Source organism: Stegodyphus dumicola, chromosome X2, assembly GCF_044657685.1.
Source record: "Stegodyphus dumicola isolate Sdum_Otavi_A_Nest chromosome X2, ASM4465768v1".
NCBI classification, from domain to species: domain Eukaryota; kingdom Metazoa; phylum Arthropoda; class Arachnida; order Araneae; family Eresidae; genus Stegodyphus; species Stegodyphus dumicola.
Window position 1 is genome coordinate 122,571,650 of NC_140781.1, and position 22,640 is coordinate 122,594,289.

At 33.1% G+C, this 22,640-nt stretch overlaps 1 protein-coding gene across 4 annotated transcripts in view; it reads left to right on the top strand.

Moving 5' to 3' along the window:
• The window catches only part of LOC118191758 (Golgi-pH regulating cation channel), a 240,620-nt gene that overhangs the window by 66,012 nt on the left and 151,968 nt on the right, over nt 1-22,640 (top strand). For 2 of the 4 annotated variants that reach the window (XM_085809783.1, XM_085809785.1), the window contains 2 exons: nt 11,756-11,791; nt 11,930-12,046. In XM_085809783.1, coding sequence (XP_085665909.1) covers nt 11,756-11,791; nt 11,930-12,046 — 153 coding nt within the window. The remainder of the gene's footprint in view (nt 1-11,755; nt 11,792-11,929; nt 12,047-22,640) is intronic. The other 2 variants (XM_085809784.1, XM_085809786.1) reach the window with 1 other exon arrangement.

Sequence of the window (22,640 nt, forward strand, 5' to 3'; positions counted from 1 at the left end):
TAACTTTTTTGTAATGCAAATAATTGAATTTTGTGTTTTGTATTGAATTCAGTAATAAATACTCTTTAAAATGATATATACAAGTTTGCATTTTGCGAAACGTAACATTTTGTATAAGCATACAAAGTTCAAAAACGTAAAAATTTCCAAAAGTGTCCTTTTGGCCACCACTGTATATTGATTCTGTCACCAGGCACAGTCTGACAAACAAAGGATGGGGTCTAAAATGAGTTCATATTTAAACTGTTGGGCTAAATCTTTCTGAATGATGGTTACATTCGCTCCTGTATCAGTCACCATATTGCGACGAACTTCATTGATATGTCCCATGATGAAAAGTCTGTTATTGCAGCCACTCATTGCAGAAACCTGAAGTGCCTTAAAATGGGGCTTCTCATTATACTTCAAACTCCTCTTCCCGAGATGGCCACTAATTTGTTTCTTGTGTCCTCAGTGCAGAATAGTCTTATTTTCCATGACCTGGGGTGTTCTGTAAACACCACAGTTCCAGCACTTTAGGGTTTGTTTCTTGTCACTTCTATTCCATCTCAAGGCAGTGACTTGTCTGGTTAGATCATCTGTTTTATTTTCCATTCCCTGCAGTGCTCTGCAGTTCCATCGTATGTGGCCTTCAGTACCACATTTCCAACACTTTAGAGTTTGTCCTCTCTCCTGTTCCATATCCAAGCATTGACTTGTTTGGATAAATCATCTAAACGAACCATCAGTTGATTCACTGGCTCATGGACTTGAGCAGTTCTGATTGCATGCCGGTCTCTGCAAGTTGCATGCTGGGCTGTCTCGAATTTCATGGTGTACACTGGGGTACTTTTTAAGTCCTTGATATCTGTCATTCATAGAGCCTTCAGTATTTCAGGATCCCAAATGGCGTTGATGAAGTACTGCAAGGAAAGGATTTCTATTGTTTCTGTTGGACATTCCGAAAAGGTGAGATGGAGACAGCCTTTCGACATCAGTAGCAAGTTCCTGGAGTGTTTCCGTGGGCTTCTGCTGACGGGAATTTAATTGAAGCATGCTGTAAACTTTTAAACACTTCTCTCTAATGGGCTGAATATAGCTTCGACGTATAGGTCTCTGGTTTTCTGGAAGAGTTTGAAGAATATCTTCACATCTGCGCTGAGAGAAGCAGTGAGATGACTGGTGTTAGCTTGAGAATCCCATCCATTCACATCCGCCACTGTAGAAAATTGTGTATTATGTATTTGCAAGGAAGTCTTACCATCATACATATATAGCTTCAGAGAGGGACGAGCAGGCATGGGAAAAAATTTAAAACCATCAGTATTGCTCCCTGTAGTTATATGAATTTATTCAAGATAACTTCTTTGGCAACTGCAGAAACCCTGTCATGAATTTGCTGTTCGAATTGTTGTTGGAGAGTTCGATTTGTAGAAACTCTTTCTTCGATTTGCTCTTTGACAGAAGAAATTCTGTAATCAATTTTTTCCATGACCGAAATTCTCTCTTCTATTTGTTTTTTGGCAGAAGGAACTTTTTCTTCAATTTGTTGAACTTTATTTTGAATGGTATCTGTTCTGCCTTCTATAGCCTCAGATTTGTTTTCTATTATGCAGGTAATTTCTCTCACTTTTCATTTCTTCTTGACCTGCTTTAGTCTTTCCTTGAGAAGCTTTCAGCTCTTTTTTAACAGAATTGTGGCCAGCTTTTCATCTCTTCTTTGAATCGAGTGAACGCTTCCAACAGCTGCCTTAATAGTTCGCTTTAGTCATTGGCATTCAATCTCTCACTTCTGACACCAGAATATAAAAAAATACAAAATTCATAGCAGTATGTTAATTTAACTCAATTTCAGATTTTCACAAAGAGTGTGAAAAATTATTTCTATACTAAATGAGCTAATTAGATAACTGAAATCAGAAATTTTGTACTATATTAGGAATCTTAAAAAATTTCTTTGATATTTTTAGTTAAATTTTTTATGATAAAATATCAGTGCATCTTTATTGCAAATACCTGATGTTGAATAAAGTATTACTTGAGTGTATTGTACCTTTTTGGCCAGGCGTAATGTAATGCTTTATCTTTGGGGGTTGTTAAAAGGGTACTTTAAAGTAAATGATTTATATTTAGTAATTTTAAATATATGTATTGAAAAAGCTATTTAAATTTTGATAAATGTGTAACTGTAGATATGAATTGCCAGGCTGATTTTGCCAGTAGGTGATTCTACATGATTATTTAGGAGCATTTTCCATTTTTTAATGCTAACAGAATATTGTTTTATAATTTTAAGTAAGTATTATTTTACCATCTAAAGTATAGAAATATCGACAGTGAAACTCTTTTAACAACTACCTCCTGCAGAATACCAAGACCACACCTAAAAGTGGCCAGTATTTCTGAAGCATAATTAAGCATTGGTATTGAAAATTACTGATAGTCATGATCTTCAAAGCTATACAGAAAATAAAAACCGAGAGATTTTATTGCAGGTAATATTTAGAGGGGAGCCTAAGTTTCTTTGCCTAGGTTTATATATTCTTACACCAACTGTAATGTACTGTAGGACTTTGTATGTATGTGTTTTGCATAATATTCTTGCACTAGAGCAGAAAATGAATCTCATATTACCATTAAGTAGCATGATGCTATAGATATGAACAGGGACTCTCTTCTTTGGATGTTATTCTCTAAATAACTACCAATTATTACATGTTTATCTGGTGACAAGATAGACTGTAGCAAGTCCCTCCCCCCCCCCAGTCTGTGAAAAATAAATCACTGCACAGCAGATGTAAATGTGGTGTGAGATAGCAAATCAAGTCACCAGATGAAAACTTTTGCAGACAGACAGTACAGGTCCGTACCATGAACAGTCATATTAAACTGAATGGAGTGGATACTAAAACAGGATTTCAGATGAGGCTTTTTTGTCAGTGTTCAAAACTTCTTGTTGTTATGTGGCTTTGAATGCAGAAATGTTGAATTCTCTCTTTATATAATAATAATAATTCTGATGACAGCTATTAATTTTAATAAATTTAGGATGCATGGGAGAGAAGACACCAATTATTTTTTAGTAATGGCCGAGATGGTTATAGATATTGCTGACATACTGATGCTGTGCATTGTAGGAGAAGGAACTTGTGGGCATTAATACAGATAACAAGACAATTTTATTTCTTGATAATTCTGAGCACACATATTCTCATTTACACATCACTGTGGATACAACAAATTTTTCATAACGTATCCATTTTTTCAGACATAGGATGAAGTGAAGCAGGAAGATGATATATTTCAGCACCAGCAAAGCAAAGTGAAAAGAAAAGAGACTGCAGTTGTAAGAGTACTACTTATAAACTTGATTTCTTTCTTTAAATTCTGGATCTGTGACTGGATATGAGCTGTCACACTGCAGGAGGATTACTTAAGCAAGCATGAAGCAGAAAGACACAGATCAGAAAAATTATTATAGACAGTTTAGAACGAAAAGGGGGATAGCCAAATAGCTAAATTAAAATGTGAAATAAAAGGGACTGTTGCCAAAGTAAAGTTTATAATTTTAAGATGTTTGAGGTACATATTTTATATCTTACACATATATGTTATAATTCGATGTAGATGACATGGGGATTTGGCTGATAACTGTAAGAAGTTATCTGCATTTACTTGGAAAGGCTTTAATGTGTAAATTCACAAGATGGCATTGTAGAGACATTAGGTTATTTCAAATGCAGGAGGCATGAAAAATGTGCATTGCCCTTGCCGGGACTCAAACCTCGGGCCTGTCAAGTATGCGCAGAGTGTGCTGACCATTAAACCGCGAAGCCATGCCAAGAAGCCGGGAGAAATATCTTATAACGTTATAGAGACAAACTTGATGAAAACAACACATTAATTTATTCATGCAAATTTCTGGTAAGCATAAACATGTTATTGCATCATTTTGGGTTCTTATCGCACTTTTATATAATAGATCACATTTTTAGGACAATGGACTAAACAGAGCAGTGAGAACACACATGTTTGCCAGGTGCAAGCAAAGCAGAGAAAGAAAGGGATGTGCAATACCACCACTGGTATTTTTAATTAAAAGTTTCTTTAACCCCTTTTAGAATAGGTGAATCATATATGCATCAGCAGTAATCTTCCTTACAAGATTACATGCTGTTTAGCGCAACTCACTTTGGAGACGGTGTGTTGTTGCAGTAGTACAGTCTCGCGACACAGGATATTTTGCATCGCTAAAATCTGTTCTTATCAATTGTTTTAATTTTTTTTTTGTAATGGTATCTAACACTAATATTATCATAAATGCAGAATATCAAATAATTAAAATCTAAATGAGAAATAAAATATTTGACTCATCTTCATGAAATGTAAAAAAACTTTCTTAAATCTTTATCTAAACATGTAAACATAATAAAATATATGATCAAATATTAAAGCATGAATGATTCAGAAAGGAGATAGTGTGCAATAATCTAGTTATTATCATTTCATTAGTTATGAAACACATATTCAGGTCGAATTTTTTAATTATTCCATCCCAACAGAATAATTGATCCTAGGAATCCCCTCATTTTAGGCACATCTAGAGGCATGGAGGTAGGAAGTAAGAAGGAGTCGCCCTAAACAAGTTTCTCCGTACCCTGCTCTGAAGCACCGGCGATCCCTACGTGGTGACCAAAACATTGGGTCATTTACCATTGAGTTCTATGGGATTTGACGCGTTCGGGTGTAAATATTTTGTAATTACGTCGCAAATATACATATAAATGTATATATTTTCTTTTTCTACAACAACAGTCCTAAGTATGTGAAAACAACATATTTTTAAACAACATTTCATTCTGAACGGAATTAAATGCTATACTTTTCACAGGACAGTTTTCTCAGAATGGTTTAATTTGAATGAAATATTTTCACAAGTTTTCGTTAATTACATTAGAAAAAAAAATTAAGGTAATTCGGTTTTATTCGGTGAAGGTACAAAAATTAAGATCGAAGTTTATTGTATTATTAATATTAAAATTATGCATTATTCTTTTCTATTTATAGCGCTTCTTCCTAAAATACTTTCTTAAATATGACGATTTTTTGGCTTCTTTTAAATCGAAAAATGTAAGTCAATTTATAATTAATGCTCTATTCGGTTCATTTTAAATTAGAGAATTATTAGGAATTAAATAGTATTTGACTTTCTCTGAACATTTCTGAAAGGGAATAAAATAAGTTTTTTTTTTTTTTAAGTATTATTTAAAACTTGTAACTGAGTTATTATAAAATGTAAAGTGAATAATTCTTTCAATTATACTTATCAGATTTTTTTTTTTTTTTTTTTTTTTTTTTTTTTACCCTTCATTTCAACAATACATATTCCAAAACTCTTTATTACGTTCTTAAGTGCGCATCTCATAGCATTTGCTTTACAATACCTTTTAACAGATTGCTTTCCAATACGAAGAATTGTTGCTTAAATAGTTTTATAACGTATTTGTCAACAGGATTTCAATTTATGTTTACAATTCAATATTATTAAGGTTATTATACACTCACGTTTGTGAAAATTGCAACACCATGAAGGACTTACGCGAGTGAGCTGAAATTTTCAGGAAATGCAAAGTAGCGCATGATATGCAAATGATTAGAATTGCAAATCCGTAGCGCATGCATATGCTGAGCAGCGCCCTCTGAACGGCTGATGGATCCGAATAAATAGACGGCTGTAGCGAGGCATGTATGGTTATCGGTGGTTATCTGCTAGTGGTAAACGTTAACTCAATCTGTACTTATGCCTCGTCGAAGAAAGAGAGCGAGATTTGAACAACTTACAGAGTTTGAACGAGGGAGAATCATCGGCCTTCATGAAGCTGGATTGTCGTATCGTGCAGTAGCCTCTTGTGTGCAGCGTAACAGCAGCACAGTGATGCGCGTTTGGAAGCAGTGGACGGACGAGTGTCGGACAACTCGGAAATCCGGGAGTGGACCCCGAAATGTGACGTCAGCTCGCGATGATAGACACCTGGTCCGCATGGCGCGGACGGACTGTACAGCTTCCTCTAGACAATTGGCAGCACTGTGGTCAATAGCTACAGGTGTTTCATTGTGTGCTTCATCAATTCGTAGACGTCTGCTGCAGTGTGGACTGCGCGCACGGACTCCTTTATACAGGATCCCCCTAACGCACGACCATCGCCGCCTGCGGCTACGATGGGCCAATCAGCATAGAGACTGGCGTGCTGATTGGCAGCATGTCGTGTTTTCTGACGAATCCCGCTTTAATTTGTGGTACCATGATGGCCGCATTCGTGTCAGACGCTATGCCGGTGAACGCCACCTTCCGGAGTGCATTATCGAACGCCACAGTGGACGAACACCCGGAGTTATGGTCTGGGGTGCCATAGCATATCATAGAGGATCTCAATTGCTACGAATTGTGGGCAATCTGAACAGCAACCGGTATATCCGTGAAGTTCTACAGCTCGAAGCTGTTCCCTTCCTTCAAAGCTTGCCAGGCGCTGTATTTCAACAGGACAATGCCCGCCCTCATGCTGCTCGGATTGTTAAATACTTCTTTGCAGCGCAGCAGGTACAGCTTCTTCCTCGGCCTGCGTGTTCCCCGGATATGTCGCCAATTGAACATGTGTGGGATGTCATTGGTCAGCGTCTTGCTCGTGATCCTCGTCCTGTTGCGTCTGCAGACGAACTTTGGGTACGCGTACAAACGATATGGAATGCTCTTCCTCAGTCAGACATTCAAACTTTGTTTGACTCCATGCCACGTCGTGTAGCAGCACTTATTGCGGCGCGTGGTGGCTACACAAAATACTGATTCTGATCTCTTGTTCTTGTTTGTTTGCTTTGAACATTTAATCATTTATTTGTACCACTACCACTCAACTGTGTATTAAATTGCATTCAATTATGACGATTCCTTCTTGGTGTTGCAATTTTCACAAACGTGAGTGTATATTTAGATAACATTTATAATCATTATAAATTAGATACATTTAATCATTAGATTTCTTCACAGTACTTTCACAGTTGTTTATAAGTGAATAAATTCTTCATTTCAAATACATTTATAAATAATTTAATGAATATTTAAGTATTTTGTCAAAGGCAGATACATGCTTTTTGCAAGCACATGCATAAATACCCATACATATTTCCTATTTATCATTTCCGGCATGTGCAAATCTTTAATTGCTGTGCATTCACTATATTTTTCGTGTAAAGTAATTTACACTAATTTAGCATAGACCCGAAAGTTTTACATAAAAAATATATATGAATATAATTTGAGTGAAAATTATAAGTATTATTTTTAATACCCACTCAAAGGTCAGTTTTTCTTCAAAATTCCTACACAATGGCATCTCTCTCTTTAGGCAGATAGCCCTTGCATGCGTTACTCTATTTAATAAAAACTTAATCTGACCTATGTGACTAATTACAAATATTTTAACATACATAATTTTATATTTACATTTAGCCATCAAGTTTCAAACTTTTCAAATCTTCTAGAAAATAAATTTTGGCAAATCTCTTTTAGCAATTTTCTTAAAATCTATATTTTTGTAGTGCAACAGCTTAGAATTTTATAAAACAAATTCATAATCAAAATCGCTGTTGTTAGTTATCGAAAAATAACCAAGATGTGATTTTTGCGTAAATGTCATTAAACTATACAAATTGTTATTATCCATTACACAATGAATGTTTCTTTCATGCGAAAGTGTCCCTTTTTCGATTTCTATGGAACTGTCGTGTGTCGAAATACTATCAGAATCTTGTCAAGCGAGCTTCTGAATGTAAACAAACAACACCCCGTCTGGTGACCCAAGCTTCAAAGCAGTGCTTCACTTCTAGCGCGGAATGGCCCCTCCTCCCTTTCTTACCTCCATGTCTAGAGGAGCATTTTGATTTTGGATGAAAATGGATTTTCACTGCAAATGAACATGAAAAAAATTTAATTAAAATCTAAATGCAAAATAAAATATTTGACTTATCTTCATGAAATATTGTAAAAAAACTTACTTAAAAATCTTCATCTAAACATGTAAAAATAATAAAATATATGATCAAATATTATAGCATGAATGATTCAGAAAGGAGACAGTGTGCAATAATCTAGTTATTATCATTTCATTAGTTCTGAAACACATATTCAGGTCGAATTTTTTAATTATTCCCTCCCAACAGAATAATTGATCCTAGGAATTCCCTCATTTTAGGCACATCTAGAGGAGTATTATGATTTTTGATGAAGATGGATTTTCACTGCAAATGAACATAATTATTCCATCCCAGCAGAATAGTTAATCCTAGGAATCACCTCATTTTAGGCACATTTAGAGGAGTATGATTTTGGATGAAGATGGATTTTCACTGCAAGTGAACATAATTATCCCATCCCAGCAAAATAATTAATTCTAGGAATCTCTCATTTTAGGCACATCTAAAGGAGTATTTTGATTTTGGATGAAGATGGATTTTCACTGCAAATGAGCAGATGGATATTTGTATTAGAAATTATTAGTTTCTTGAACTATTTTATTCATTAGAAATTTAAAAAAAAAAGGTAAAAAAATCAATTTCATTTTCATAACTTTGAATTAAGTTTACTTCTGCAATTCCCATGAATTCATAAGGCTTTAATTACTCAACAGATCGAGTTCATGACGAAGTAGCCACTGTTTTGATGGATTGTGAGGTGAAAGCAAAACAAACATCCAGTTCATCCTATGAGAAAATTTCATTATCAAAATCGCTATTCTCACTTTAATCTAGAGTTTTCCAGTGTCAACATAATCAACTCATGGGCTCGAATGAGCGCTCCTGGGCTTTACAATTTGAATATACTCTTCTTCCGTTGAACATTTCTTTAGCACTGTTAATTTAACTTTATTACCCAGTGCAAAAAATTTATGTCTACTCTGTAAAGAAGATGCAACCTGAATACAAATCAGAGTTCCTAAAACACAGTTCCACTCCCAATCTTTCCATAGGAAAAAACAAAAAGCAAATCTGATGCATTGGAAACTGTTCAATGCTTATATCACATGAAGGCAATTGCTTGTCAGCTGGGTTTTGTTTACTTTGTACCATCTGCTCATGCATTTAAACGAGTCACTGGAATCAGAAAGTACTTTACAGATATGTTCAAATAAGCTAATTGTAGTGGACACAGAGTTGCCATGTAGTGATTTACAAAAATTCTAAAAGAACGTGTATGTTTGACAATGCCGTCTGAAGATCAATGCAAGTGGCAATGCACCAGTGCATCACCCTTTTGCTAGAGACATTTTGGGCTGATGCATATATGACACCCCCCATCTGCAGAGGGTTTTTAGTTCAGCAACATGCTGTTGTGAAGGGGTTAATCCAATTGGAAGAGCTATCACACTGTAACATGATTACATAAATATGAAACGGATTCATTTTCAGATGATGTGCTTTCGATTCCATGTAGGGGACAGAGCCAAATTAAAATCAGGAATTTTTGAGCTTCAGAATTTTTATGACATATATAAGAAAACATAAATATATTATTTAGTCAAATAAACTGTATTTCTATTTAATTTGGATGGTGGTGATATGCATATAGTGTAAACTGGATGAAGCCTTTCAGTTAGGACTGCATTGATTAATGAGTTCCTCTTGTACTAAATGTGTACCAAATATGAGGAAAAAGATATTTTATTTGAGATGATGATATGCTCACAGTGTTTTTTCATTTCTATTGTGAGCATTTAATGCTCCGAAATGCCTGTCCAATCTTACAGAGCTATAGGTTTGATTTGTTTGGAGTTAGTGCTGAGTATTAATTGGTGGTAGGAACATTCTGGAGCATTCCTGTATCATGGTTGGTCCACAAAACATCCCTTTTTTAATTTCATCAAAAATTTGTCTGTGTGTTATTTTTGTTTTGTTAAATTTATTTATTAACAAGTGAAATGCTGGCAGAGATGTCTGCGTAGTCTTACTGAATTTCAGGATGGTTTTCCTTAAAAAGTCAGTGAAAATTCATAACCCTTCTAAGTATTTATGGTAGTAGCATTCATGGTACAGTGAACCAAGAAGACCACCAATGGTTTCAGATGATTTTGATTTGTTGATTAGGTTGATTGGTTAAGTAACTTAAAAGGAATGGTCCTCCATAAAGGCATCGCTTATGGAAAAGGATGTCTTCATGAAGGACGTTTTAACGGAAACTGGTTCATATGCATGTTACACAGGGAGAAAACCACGAAAAGTTCCATGCAAGAGGCCCATTCGATGGGATTCAAAACCAGGTCTATCCAAACTACCAGTGTCTTTACCACTCGACTGATTTTCTGTGGAGGTGATTGCCTTGGAGAATTTGATTATCAGTAATGGCAATTACCAATTTCCATAAATTTACCCTATTGAAGTTTCTTAAGGAAGCATTTCTTGAGGTCCATTAAAAATGCCGAAGTGTAGGATATCTAATTATTAATAACATCACATTAAAATTAAGATTAATCACAAAAATTAAAGTAGCAAAAAGTTATTATTTAAATTGGATTTAGTTTATACTTAGTTTTCTCAAGTACTGTTAGTGAATAATATTTAAAAAAAAAAAAATTAGGAAAGCATTTTTATATGTGAAGGAAAATAAGATTTATAGAAGTTTGATATTATAAATTTTTTTAGTAATTTCAGAAACACTGAGTATTCACGTCATGAAATTTATTTCCTAGAGTGCTTTGCTTCCTTTTAAAATTTTTTGGATGTTTGTTGATACTTTTCTGTCAACTTTCTTTGCCAGCAATGTTTTGAGTAACTTTTAATTTTGTTTGTAAGTTTTATTCTTTTATTTTTTAAGTGCTTAAAGTAGCATACTTAAGATTATGAAATTTACTGCATGCATGCATCACTTGAGCTACAACTTCAAAATAAAGGTGACTGATTGCAGTAATTGCAAAAACATAAATGAATGCAAGTGCACAGAGAAGAAATGGAAAAATTAGCATAAACACTTAAGAAACGTAATGATTCTTTCAAGTAAATTATATTAATATAAAGTTTGTATTTCAGAAATGTTTAAAACATTTTCTTCCAATATAACATAGATTTGGAGATGCATTTCTTAATCTCTGTAGTACTTATAAATATTTTGTGTTGTTGCTGAAGTTGAGATGTTTTGATGGAATTGAAGTATTAAAATTATGATGCAGTTATCAATATTTATGTATTACATATGTTCACAGAAATATTGGTCACTTTTACAAGTCGTCTTTTATAGAAGATACTTACCACAATATGTTTATTGCAATAAATGCAACTGCATTTTAATCTCATGGAGATACTGCATAGTATTAAGTAGAAATTGGCAAGGCTGTGTTGTTTACTATCCAGTAAGTTATGTGTGTTAGAAATGTGTATTGTTTCTCAGAAAATGTGTATATGACACTTATTCTTGAATATAGAAGAGAATTAAGTACTCTAATGCATTATTGTAGAACTTGGTGTCTTTTAGTGTAGATAATGGTACAGTGTGGGGTTTGACCATCTACATTTCCCGTTTTTCTGTTTCAGGTTGTTATGCTATCGCTTATAAATATAAATAATAATGTTTCCCTGTCTTTCTTATTCACTAGTTTCAACTTTCTGTAATAAGTTTAATTTAATTTCAAGTAAATTAGATAGTTATTTTTTTTTTAAATAGCTTAACAAAATGCTGAAATTTGTAGTTACTTTAACAAGTTACATTTTTTTTCTGTTTTTTTTTTTTTTTCAGTATATAAATGCTTCTTTTGTGACTTTCTCAGAAAAAGTAAGTAAATCCAACTCATTATTTATTATAATTGTTTTTTAAAATTTTGATGTTTATGTAATACATCTATTTTTTTAGACATTTATTGACTGCATTTTGGGTTTTCCTAAACTTTACTTTATCATAATATATTAACAGCTTGATATCCCACCTGAATGTGAGAATAGTGTAAATATTTTTACCACTAACCCTACTGTGAATGGAAACATGGATAACGCATCTCATGCACTTTCTCAGGAACATCATTTTGTCAAGGTTTGTTTGTTGTAATTTATTTTAATGATGCATATAATTAACACAGTTTATCTTCTTGTAATTAGACATAATTGTCGTGTATTATGGTATTTGGATTTAATAAGTAGATAGATAGATATTGAATTTTAAATCTTATTTATACATTCAACAAAATTTAATTTTTTTCTGAAAGAATACAGACGTTTATAATGATTAGCATAATTTGCATACAGTATGTGAATGTATGCATTTTGTGATGATATTTTTACATATCTAATTTGAAAATATTAGCAATAGTAAAAATTAGTGCATTGTTGAAAGCTTAGTCACAAATGATTATGCATGAATTTTTGTTTTATTGTGTTACCAAGAAAGAAACTGAGCATTAATATAAAGTTGATATTCGAATATTGAGTATTCTTTGAGGTAGACAGAACTTTACAGAATGTTGAGTATATCATGAAAAGCTGATACAGAAATATTTGAGCTCCATCTTTGGAATTCCTGTAAATTTCTTGTGTGGTTGGTTGAGGATTTTTATGCAAATATGAAAGTTTAATGGTTTCATATGATTTAGAAATTATAACAATGATAAACTACCAGTTTTGTTGAGTCTATTGTTAAGTTATTACTGGGTCCTTATTGTTGATAAATAATATGCAACTAATTCAGACTGATAGTTAAACATAAAATAATTTCAAGATCCTAAAGCACAGAATGTTCCTTATTGTAAAATAACATATATATATACATTCAAGTTACTTTAAAACACAATTTTCAGAATTAAACTTAAATTATTAAATTAACTTCGGACTACATATGGGTTCCCTCTTTTTTGATACTTCTACTAAATTTATTTTAGGAGATAATCAATATTTTTTTAATAAATAAATTTTTATTATCTTACTTTGCAGTTATTGCGCAAGTATTAGAAAAACTTGTTTTTGAACTAAGTGAATTTAAAATCATTCAACATTTCATATATATATATATATGTTTGATGAAGGCTACTCATTAATTTCGTGGTGATATTTTCATTATGTACAAATATATGATCGTTGTGTTTTCTTGAAAGCAATGAAAAAGTGTTAATTTATTAAGAATCTCAGAATTGCATTGTTGCAAAATTTCAAATTTATTTTGAACAGCGTTAAAAGTTTCAAAGTCTTTGATCACTGCTTGAGCTTAAAATATATATAGCTCCTGAGTATTGAAAACTTCACAAAATTACATAAATACAAAACCGTTGACTTCTGCTTTTATATAAAATTCTATCACATGAAAATATCTATAACGCTGTAAAAATTTACTTAATGATAAACATTAAACTATTCATTGATGGAAATGCATTGCTTAAATTAATGACATACACAAATTACAAAATGCCATTTTCTTCCTAAATCTTTATTTCCAAGTCTTTGCATGCTTGCAGTTTACCCATCAAGCTACCCGTTATTTTATTTGTGTGATCAGTTGAGAGGTCTTCATCATTATAGGTAGACTTATTCAATGAGCATGAAAGTTAGCTGATAGAAAAATTTCACAGGATCTTCAGGTGGATTTGATAGGTAATCTGGAATCATGTAAACAGTTTTAGCACTGAACCATCATTGTTAATATTTGTGTTAATGTTACACTAGAACTACCTGAATTGATGAATAACATAATTCTGTATTTAGTATTCTCTGAAATCCTGTTTTAGCAATGATTATCACTTATTAGGTGTGAAGGGTTGAGATAGCATTTGAGCTGGGTACTTACGGATTAGTTTACAGCAAATTTCATGGTGATGAAATACGGCAGTTGCTACCTAAATATGGTACTCTTAATTAACTGTGAATTTTATATCTGGTGCTTTATCACACATCTGTACTATTTCATTTTACATCCTGCCTGTAGGCAAGCACTCTAACACAAAACCATTACGAAATCATTTTGTGTCTGGCTAATAGCAAGTACCCTAAAATATAAGACAAAGAATGCCATGTTTGGTTAGCAATTGCTATTATTTCATCACTATGAAATTCATTGCCCATTGATTAATAAGTACCTTGAACTGATACTTTTTCAATATTGAATTTCAGAACATACAGTCAGGATTCGTGGTGGCATCAGCATTAACTGCTGATCACTTTAAATATTTGTAACAGGTAAAAGGATGGCATGTTATTATATTAATGGAATGTTGCAGCTTGTCCCACTGGAAAAGCGCCTCAGAAATTGCCATACCATTGTGTAGCGAATTCACTGAATGCAATCAAATTTAGATGGAAGACAACCATTACATAAGAAAGTTGAAATGACAACAACTTCATAAATATTGAGAAAGTATGTTAACAAGCAAGTTCCAAGAGTCAGTTTTGCTGTTTATGTTGCAGTGAAGATGAAGCAGTCTCTGGATTTGGCACCTGACTTTTCCCATAGGGTAACCATTAAAGGAAGGTTTACTTGAATGAACCATGCATCCATAGTGAGTTCCAGCAAAGCATTCACAGTGATACCTGAAGTTTCAACCCAAAATTCTGGCAGCTACATTCATGAACTTGTAACACTAGGCCAAACTCTGTTTAAATGTTTTTTTAGGGGTGGAGGTCATTTCTAGCACCTCCTGTGATTTACTTTCATTCTCTAATGTCAGATATGTTGTGCTCAACTGTAATTTCTTCTCCATTTCCTTTTTCTTTACTTGATTTCTAGGGCTGCTATCGATTGGGAAGCCTGTGTAATCTAGGTATATAAAGCGTAGGCTCATGAAGCTTAATTTTTGGCATTCCCAATAAAATATTGAAGTAGTTCTTTGGTCCGGAGAAGTCCTAAATCTGTTATTGTAAAACACAATTTGTCTTCATATGAATGCTCTCCATTGCACTCGTAATGAAATTTTCGGTCATTATTGCAATGATCAGCTGTGTTCAAGGAAGAAGATAACTCAGTGAATCAGTGCTATGACTTGTCAGTCGTTGCATAACCTAAAGCATGGTTCTGCTTCTTATTACCATATGAATTCAGTCATTGAGCACCTGAAAATTATTTTTCCAGACTGTACTTGGAAGTTTCTATGATTCATGTCATAAAATGCCTTTGTTTGAATATATCTCATATGTTTTAGAGGGCTGTGCAATGCTAAAAAATATTTTTATCCTTCACTTTAGAATGAAAATTTTGCAGATGTTGCTTCATCTTTGTTAGTTTCATAGAATAATTTGCCAATATAGATAACACACTGTCATATTCCTTTGCGATGAATGACAATGGATGTGAATCCGTACTCAGTATACATCGTTAATGCATTCCAGATCCATGGATATATATTAAATGAACTTTTTAATAAAAAATAAAATGAAAATAAATAACCTGTTTTTATAAAGAATCTTATTGTGATTATTATTGTATCATACTAAAATAAAAATGCAGTGGATGAAATATATACTGTACATAAATGAAAATTTACCAAATTAATTTTTCTCTTTTTCATTGTGTCCCTTCTTGGACCAGGTTGAGGACCACCAGGTCTGATCTTTGTCTGGTAATAATTTTCATCCCTTTCACCATGTTAGCGGAATAGTGTTTTTTTTTGTCACAGTTGTAGATACCATTGTTCTTGGCATATGGTGTGTGATAGCCAAGTCTCAGACACAAGCCTTCTTCATGCATTTCAGCAATCTCTTTTTTTAAAATCAGCTATGATCCTGGTCTTTTTCTTCAATACTTGACTGTTATTGTTAACTTTCTTTAAACTTACTATTAATTTATTACAAAAAAATTATGTGGAAAAAAAAAATCACTTAAAAATTCAGATTTATAGCATGAGCTGTTTGCTGAATATTAGCAATATGGGAATAGTAGTGGTGCTCATGGGCAGTTGTAGCGTTACAGATTTTGTATATATGTAAATAATTTTAGTGAAATTATATGTGAAATTGTAGTATTTTTTGCATAATGGAATATGAAGTGGTTGAAAGAGACGATGCTGTACCAGAAAAATAAGAATACAGGGGCAAATGTATTTAACATCGAGTAAATGGCTGTCTCGCTAAATTGGCAATGGTTTTGGCGAGTGGAAACATTTTGGTTCAGTCCCACTATAACTATAACTGGTATTGTGATTGAATAAGTATAATTGATTCAGAGTTCATACGGTCCTTAAGAGTCCTTAGGTGTTTTGGAATCAATTTTGAGTCCCTAAAAGTCCTTAATTTTAATCATCTGAAATTTCTGTCTGTGTTTATGACTGCCATTTTGAGTGTGAATGAGCATTTGGAGGAATATGTTTGGCGATTTTCTGGCAAACGTGGTTATCTTTTGAATGGATTCATGGGTTATAATTTGTTCTATTTCTAATATAAATGGTGGCATACTCTAGTTTCTGAGCAAGAAGTGAAACATAAGCTATGAATTCTTTTATTAAATGGTTCTAAATTTGGATACTTATCAACATTTTGGCGATTTTAAGATCACTTTCTATAGAAAATTTTAATTCCAAGGTCTGTGAATTTTTCAACATTTTTTTTTAGAAACGTTGATAAATTTGATTAAAATATTGGTAATATATTGAAATTATATTTAGAAAATAACATTGAAATAAAAAATTTTTGTCTTTCGCTGTCATATTATAAAATTCCATTTTGGCCACTTACTATACAATATTTTAAACCTGAAAAATAAACGACGTATAATGCTATAAAGCACAGTTAAAGAAATAGTTCTTAGCAAAAGCAAAATAGCTATGTAATTAATTAAATATGTCTTCTTTTGAATTTTTTTCATGTTAAGAGTTTTTCCTGTGTAATTGTCTCAACATATGCAGAATTCTCAGAATATGCATGAGTTTTCAGTATAAAATTAATTTTACACTTTTCCCTCTGATTTTTTTTCCCCAAAATATTTCTGGTATTTTGCTGTTACAGAATTCGTAGGGTTTTAGACATTGCCGCATTCTTTAGATCTTGCCTTCAAAACTGAAAGGCAAGATATATAGACCCTTGGTTCTAGAAGATTTCAGAAAAATGTGAATATTTGAAAACATAATATTCTTATACTAGAATCTTTTTCTTAATGTGTTTATCTTCCCTACTTTTCACTAGAAACAAGCATGGAAAATATCAAAAATGCTTCTAATCTTATCACATGGGCAGGCATTATAGAAAAAAAAAGTTTTCTATTAATAAAGAAATTGAAAACTGACAATTTAAGAGATTCATATAATGTGGCTTAATGGATCATATATAGGACTGGTGCTTGGCATTTTCTCATCTGACGCAAATCTCTGAATCCTAAATACTGCTGCTTAGTGCCTTTCTAAATTCTGCTTCCAGTGAGTGCTGTAAATTCCAAAAATTTTTGCCATTTTTAGATTTTGTTCCTCAGTGTGTCACTAAATTCTAAAAATTCTGCCACTCCAGCTCTGTAACCAGCCCTTACCATATATATTTCATATTTCTTGTGAATGTTCATATTATTAAAGAAATAAAATTAGCAGCTTTTTCTGTGCATTCTAAATGGATTTAGTTTTTTTAGAATAATAGAAAACTTTAATTAAATCAAAAGATTCTAAAATGAAAAGGAAACGTACATAAAAAGAAGAGAAAAAAGTTATTCTTCTAAGATATGTACAGATTATTATGTAAATTACCCAGTTGTTTATAATTTCAACCTTTAACTATAATTTCCCATTTCTATTTCCTAACCAGAATACAAATCACTCAGACAGTTTTTAAGCTGAGCTTTTTGGAGTGTAAGACAGAAAAGTGTGTTTCTGACCTTCGCTTGCTCGCTGCATTAGTTCCTACCAGCTCTAATAATTTGTAATTATTCATCTTTGCATTATTGCTGCCGACATTTAAATTTGTTATGACTATAGTTACTGAGCCAGCCAGACTATACAAATTAAATTCTACAGTCTTTGACCACTAGTCCACATTTTTAGTTTGAATTTGACTCTTCTTGTTTAATTACATCACCATGAGTTGTAATTGATTTTCTTAGCATAAGAACATGTCTCCATGTTCTAACGTTTTTAAATAAGAGGCTTATTTTAACCTTTGCCTGACTTTGTAGTTACTCTCAGACATAGCAAAAATTTGCTTCACGTCTGTCTATTTAACTTTTAACCAGATCAAGTAAGCCCTCATAGGTACATTGTGGAGAGGTTGATAAATTATGAGATAAAGCATGCAGAAAATAGCGAGAGCACTGTTTTGCATATTGAGACAAGTCTTGAGTTGTTAGAAAAGGTGCTTAAAGAGAAGGAAATCGATATAAATTATCCAAAATGTCTGGGAAGGCTTCAAATTAAAAAGACAAATATATTTTGTTGAGTGTTCTTGCTTCAAATCATAAATAAATGTTTTGAAGCTTTTAATGTGAAATTATCATAATATCGTTTAAGAATCAATGTCATAAATGTAGACTTTGACTTAATTCACAGCATGAGAGCACGAAGTAATATTTAAATGGTTTATTTAATAGAAAGAAGTAAAAGTAAATAAGAAAAAGTAAATAAAGATGAAGTTAACGGTATGCAGGAATAACATAATGATGTCCTTTTACACCTAAAGGCATAACATCAAAAGCACAATCTAAATTCATAAACTCTTGAAGACGTGTGATCCGTCTGCTCACGTCTGCCATCCGCTCTCGACCAGGTCTCAGCGCTGTCTGGGATGATTCTTACTGCGCTGGGTGATGCTATACTGATGACGTCATAACGGGCAATTCTAATTCAGGATTGGACATTATGATTTCCCACAGCTTCGGCCAGCCTGAAGAGGCATCGTCCTCGATGTCTGTTGAATGGACATCACTATCATGTACCTGCAAAGATAATAATAAAAAAAAAGAGTATCAGGTCCTTAGGCTTTGAGCTGATACAAATATCAAATCAATTTGACCACGGCTTCATATGGTCAGCCGCAGTAGATGTCAAATTTGGTCCTTCATGGCATCCTACTTTCTCGACTTCATATCTGTCATTTGATCTTACAGCTATGATTTTATACGGTCCATGAAACTTAGGTCATAGTTTCAAACCAGTCCCATATTGAGTTCTCTGAATGGCTACCAAGTCGCCAATCTTGTATAGTTTCGGTTTCTTACATTTCTTGTTGAACTGTTTACGGTTCTCTTCTTGTATCTTCAAAATGTTGTTTTTCGCATCTTCTCTCATTTCATCACATTCTTGCATCAATTGTTTTAGATATTCTTCATTCAATATCTCACTAATTCTCAAATCTTCTTTATTCTTCATTTTCGTGCCTATGAGAAGCTCAAACGGTGAATATTTCTTATTTCTCGTAGTCGTACTGTTGATAATTCTCTGAACATCTGGAACATACTTAAACCATTTCGTTGAATCTTCATGTGATAATTTTGACAAAACAGGAATCAAAATTCTATGAATTCGCTCAATTTGTCCGTTACCTCTTGGAATACCGGTAGTAATTTTGACATGTTCTATACCTTCTTCAGTACAATACGCTGAGAATTCTTTCGATGTAAAGGCACTACCTCGATCTGAAATGATTCTGGCTGGATTTCCAAATACAGTCTGTTGTTGCTTCAATTTTGAAATAACTTCTTGCGTAGTTGGTGATTTCACTGGATAGAACCAAGTAAATTTCGTAAAAGCGTCAACAACAGTTAAAATGTGTTGGTATATCTTGTTCGTTGATGGAAGAGGTCCAATAAAGTCGATATGATACGTACTCAAGGGAACGTTTTCTTTTGGTACAGGATGAAGAAATCCTTCAGCTTTTCCTTGCTTCTTCTTGTACAGTATACATTCTATACAGTTAGCAATTACTTTTTCAACTTTGCATTTCAGTCTGGGAATATAGAATTCTTGCTCTACGGCATTCACAGTTTTATCTACAGCAAAGTGACCTTTTCTATGTACCTTCTGTATGATTTCATTCTGTAAGGATTCTGGCACTACTAGCAGATCTTTACCATTTTCAAATTTGTACAAAATATCATTTCTCACGAAGAATCCATTTTCTTCTCCCTTCTCAACTAAATTCTTTATCAATTTCACATGTTCATCTTCATTCTGTTGTTGTGCTAACCGAATCTTCTCAGTTACATCGCATGTGTATGATGTTAAAATTAGAGCATTTCTACTTAGAGCATCAGCATGTTTCATTTGGCTTCCTGAACGATGTACAATTTCGTAATCGAATTCTTCAATAAACATTGCCCATCTTGCAATTTTAGGAGTTAAATCTTTCTTGTCCAAAGTTTTCTGAAAAGCGCTACGATCAGTTACAATTTTGAATTTAGTCCCTAACAAATAGTTTTGAAATTTCTTCAGAGCTTCTATTACTGCAAGGGCTTCTTATTCATAACTACAGAGTTTCTCTTGCTGCGGTGAAGTCTTCTTACTCATATACTGGATTGGGTGATAATTACCATCATCAGACAATTGGAGTAATACCGCACCAAAGCCTTGACTACTAGCATCAGTATGAAGTTCTAATGGATATCCTTGCCTAAATATATGTAGAACAGGTGCCTGAGAGAGAATTTCTTTTAATCTGCAAAAGGCTTCCTGTTGTTTGGAATCGAACTTAAAACCAATACCTTTTCTAAGTAAGTCACTAAGAGGTTTAGCTATTTTAGCATACTGAGGAATGAATTTACGAAAATATCCCGTTAGTCCTAAAAAGCTTTGTAGTTGTTTACAGTTACGCGGCTGTGGAAAGTTTCGAACAGCAACAGTTTTGGAAGGTGATGGTCGAATAGTTCCGTTTTCAATTACATGTCCCAAAAATTCAATTTTATGTTTTAAGAATTGGCACATTTTGAAATTTATTTGTAATCCATACTCCGAAGCAGTTTTGAATACTCTTTCTAATTTGTCTAAACATTCAACTTCATCATTAGCCGGTATGACTATATCATCCCTATAAATAATTAATACACCTTCATTTAGCAAGTCATGAAATACTGAATAAATATACCTTTGAAAAACATTTGGACTAAAACATAAACCAAAAGGAGCTTTAAGAAATTCGTAGATACCATTATGTGTTGCAAAAGCGGTATATTTGGTGCAATTTTCGTCTATGTCTACATGGAAAAAGCCATTTTTCAAATCTAGTGTCGTGAAGACTTTTGACTGTTCTAAGCGATCAAGTACTTCCGGAATTAAAGGCAGTGGAAATTTGTCTTTAATAATCTTCTTATTCAATTTCCGATAGTCCACGCATAAACGTTTCGAATTATCACGCTTGTTACACAAAACAATAGGCGCCGAATAATTAGAATTGCTAGGCTTTATTATGCCCTCTTTTTAACCATTCCTTAATTTGATCGTCAACAACTTTTTGTTCCGCGAAAGACATGTATCTTCTATTTTGACAGACAGGAATATCATCGCATAAATTTATTTGCATCTCGAAGTCAGATTGTCTATTTTTCCGAGGCTAGTACGAATTAATTAAATTACACAGTCTTTCTTTACGTTCTACATTCGAAATATGCGATAAATTAATCTCGTTGACAGAAATAACATTCACCAGATGTGAAAGGTAATTAAACGTCGCGCTACTTCCGCTTTCGGGACTTTTGTTTACATTAACAGACGCCAGACGATCGCGAAGGATCATAAGCATTCTTCAATGAGACAGCAATATTCAAATTTCCCATAACGCAACGAACGTTAGAATTTCGATGTGACTCAGCAGTTATCAGGTTTACATTACTTTTATTCCGATGAGAAATTATTTGAAGGCCATTCTCGGTAAAAGAGAAATTAAACTGACTCAATACATCCAAACCTAATACAATTTGATTACATAATGACTTAACAACATAAATTTTCGTACGCAGTGAAAAACTATCAATTAAAATATCAGAAATGAAAAAGCCGATGGGGTACGTTTGCTTTGATTCAATTCCGTTTAATGTGATATCGCTACAATTTAAATTAGGAGAACCAATCTGCTTGTGTAACTCTACGCTGCATATCGTTACATCTGAACCAGTGTCAACCAAACTATCAACTAAATGATTATTTATTTCTACAGTCTTCATAATTCTATCCTTGTCACAAATTCGTTGTAATAAAGCTGCTTGTTTCTCGGGGGTCTGCTCTGGACAGTTCGTTGAATAATGCCCGAACTTCTTACATTTTATACAGTTTACACCCTTTGATTTGTTTACACAATGCTTTGAATAATGCCCAAATTCCTGGCAATTAAAACATTTGACCTTATTAACGTTAGATTGATTTCGGTAAGATAACGAAAGCTTACTTCTATCTTTAACTTGAGTGTTTACTTTCGGTTTCGGATTTTTAAACTTATCATTGTCTGATCTCATTTTATCATAAATTTTAAGCCTTTGTTTAAATTCAGTTATTGTTTCGCAACCATATAGTATAGTTTTCCTAACCACAGAATCGGGAATACCATCAATAACATATTTAATTAATGAAGCATCTTCAATGTTACCTCGCGAACACATTTCTTTCATTTTCAAAAAATACTCATCTAAAGATTCATTAGGCATTAATTTACGCTTACATAACATTTCATGCAACTCAGGAGAATTAAAAGCTTTACCATATTCAGATTTCAAAAGCTTTTTTAACTTCCACCAGTCATTAACTTTAGGT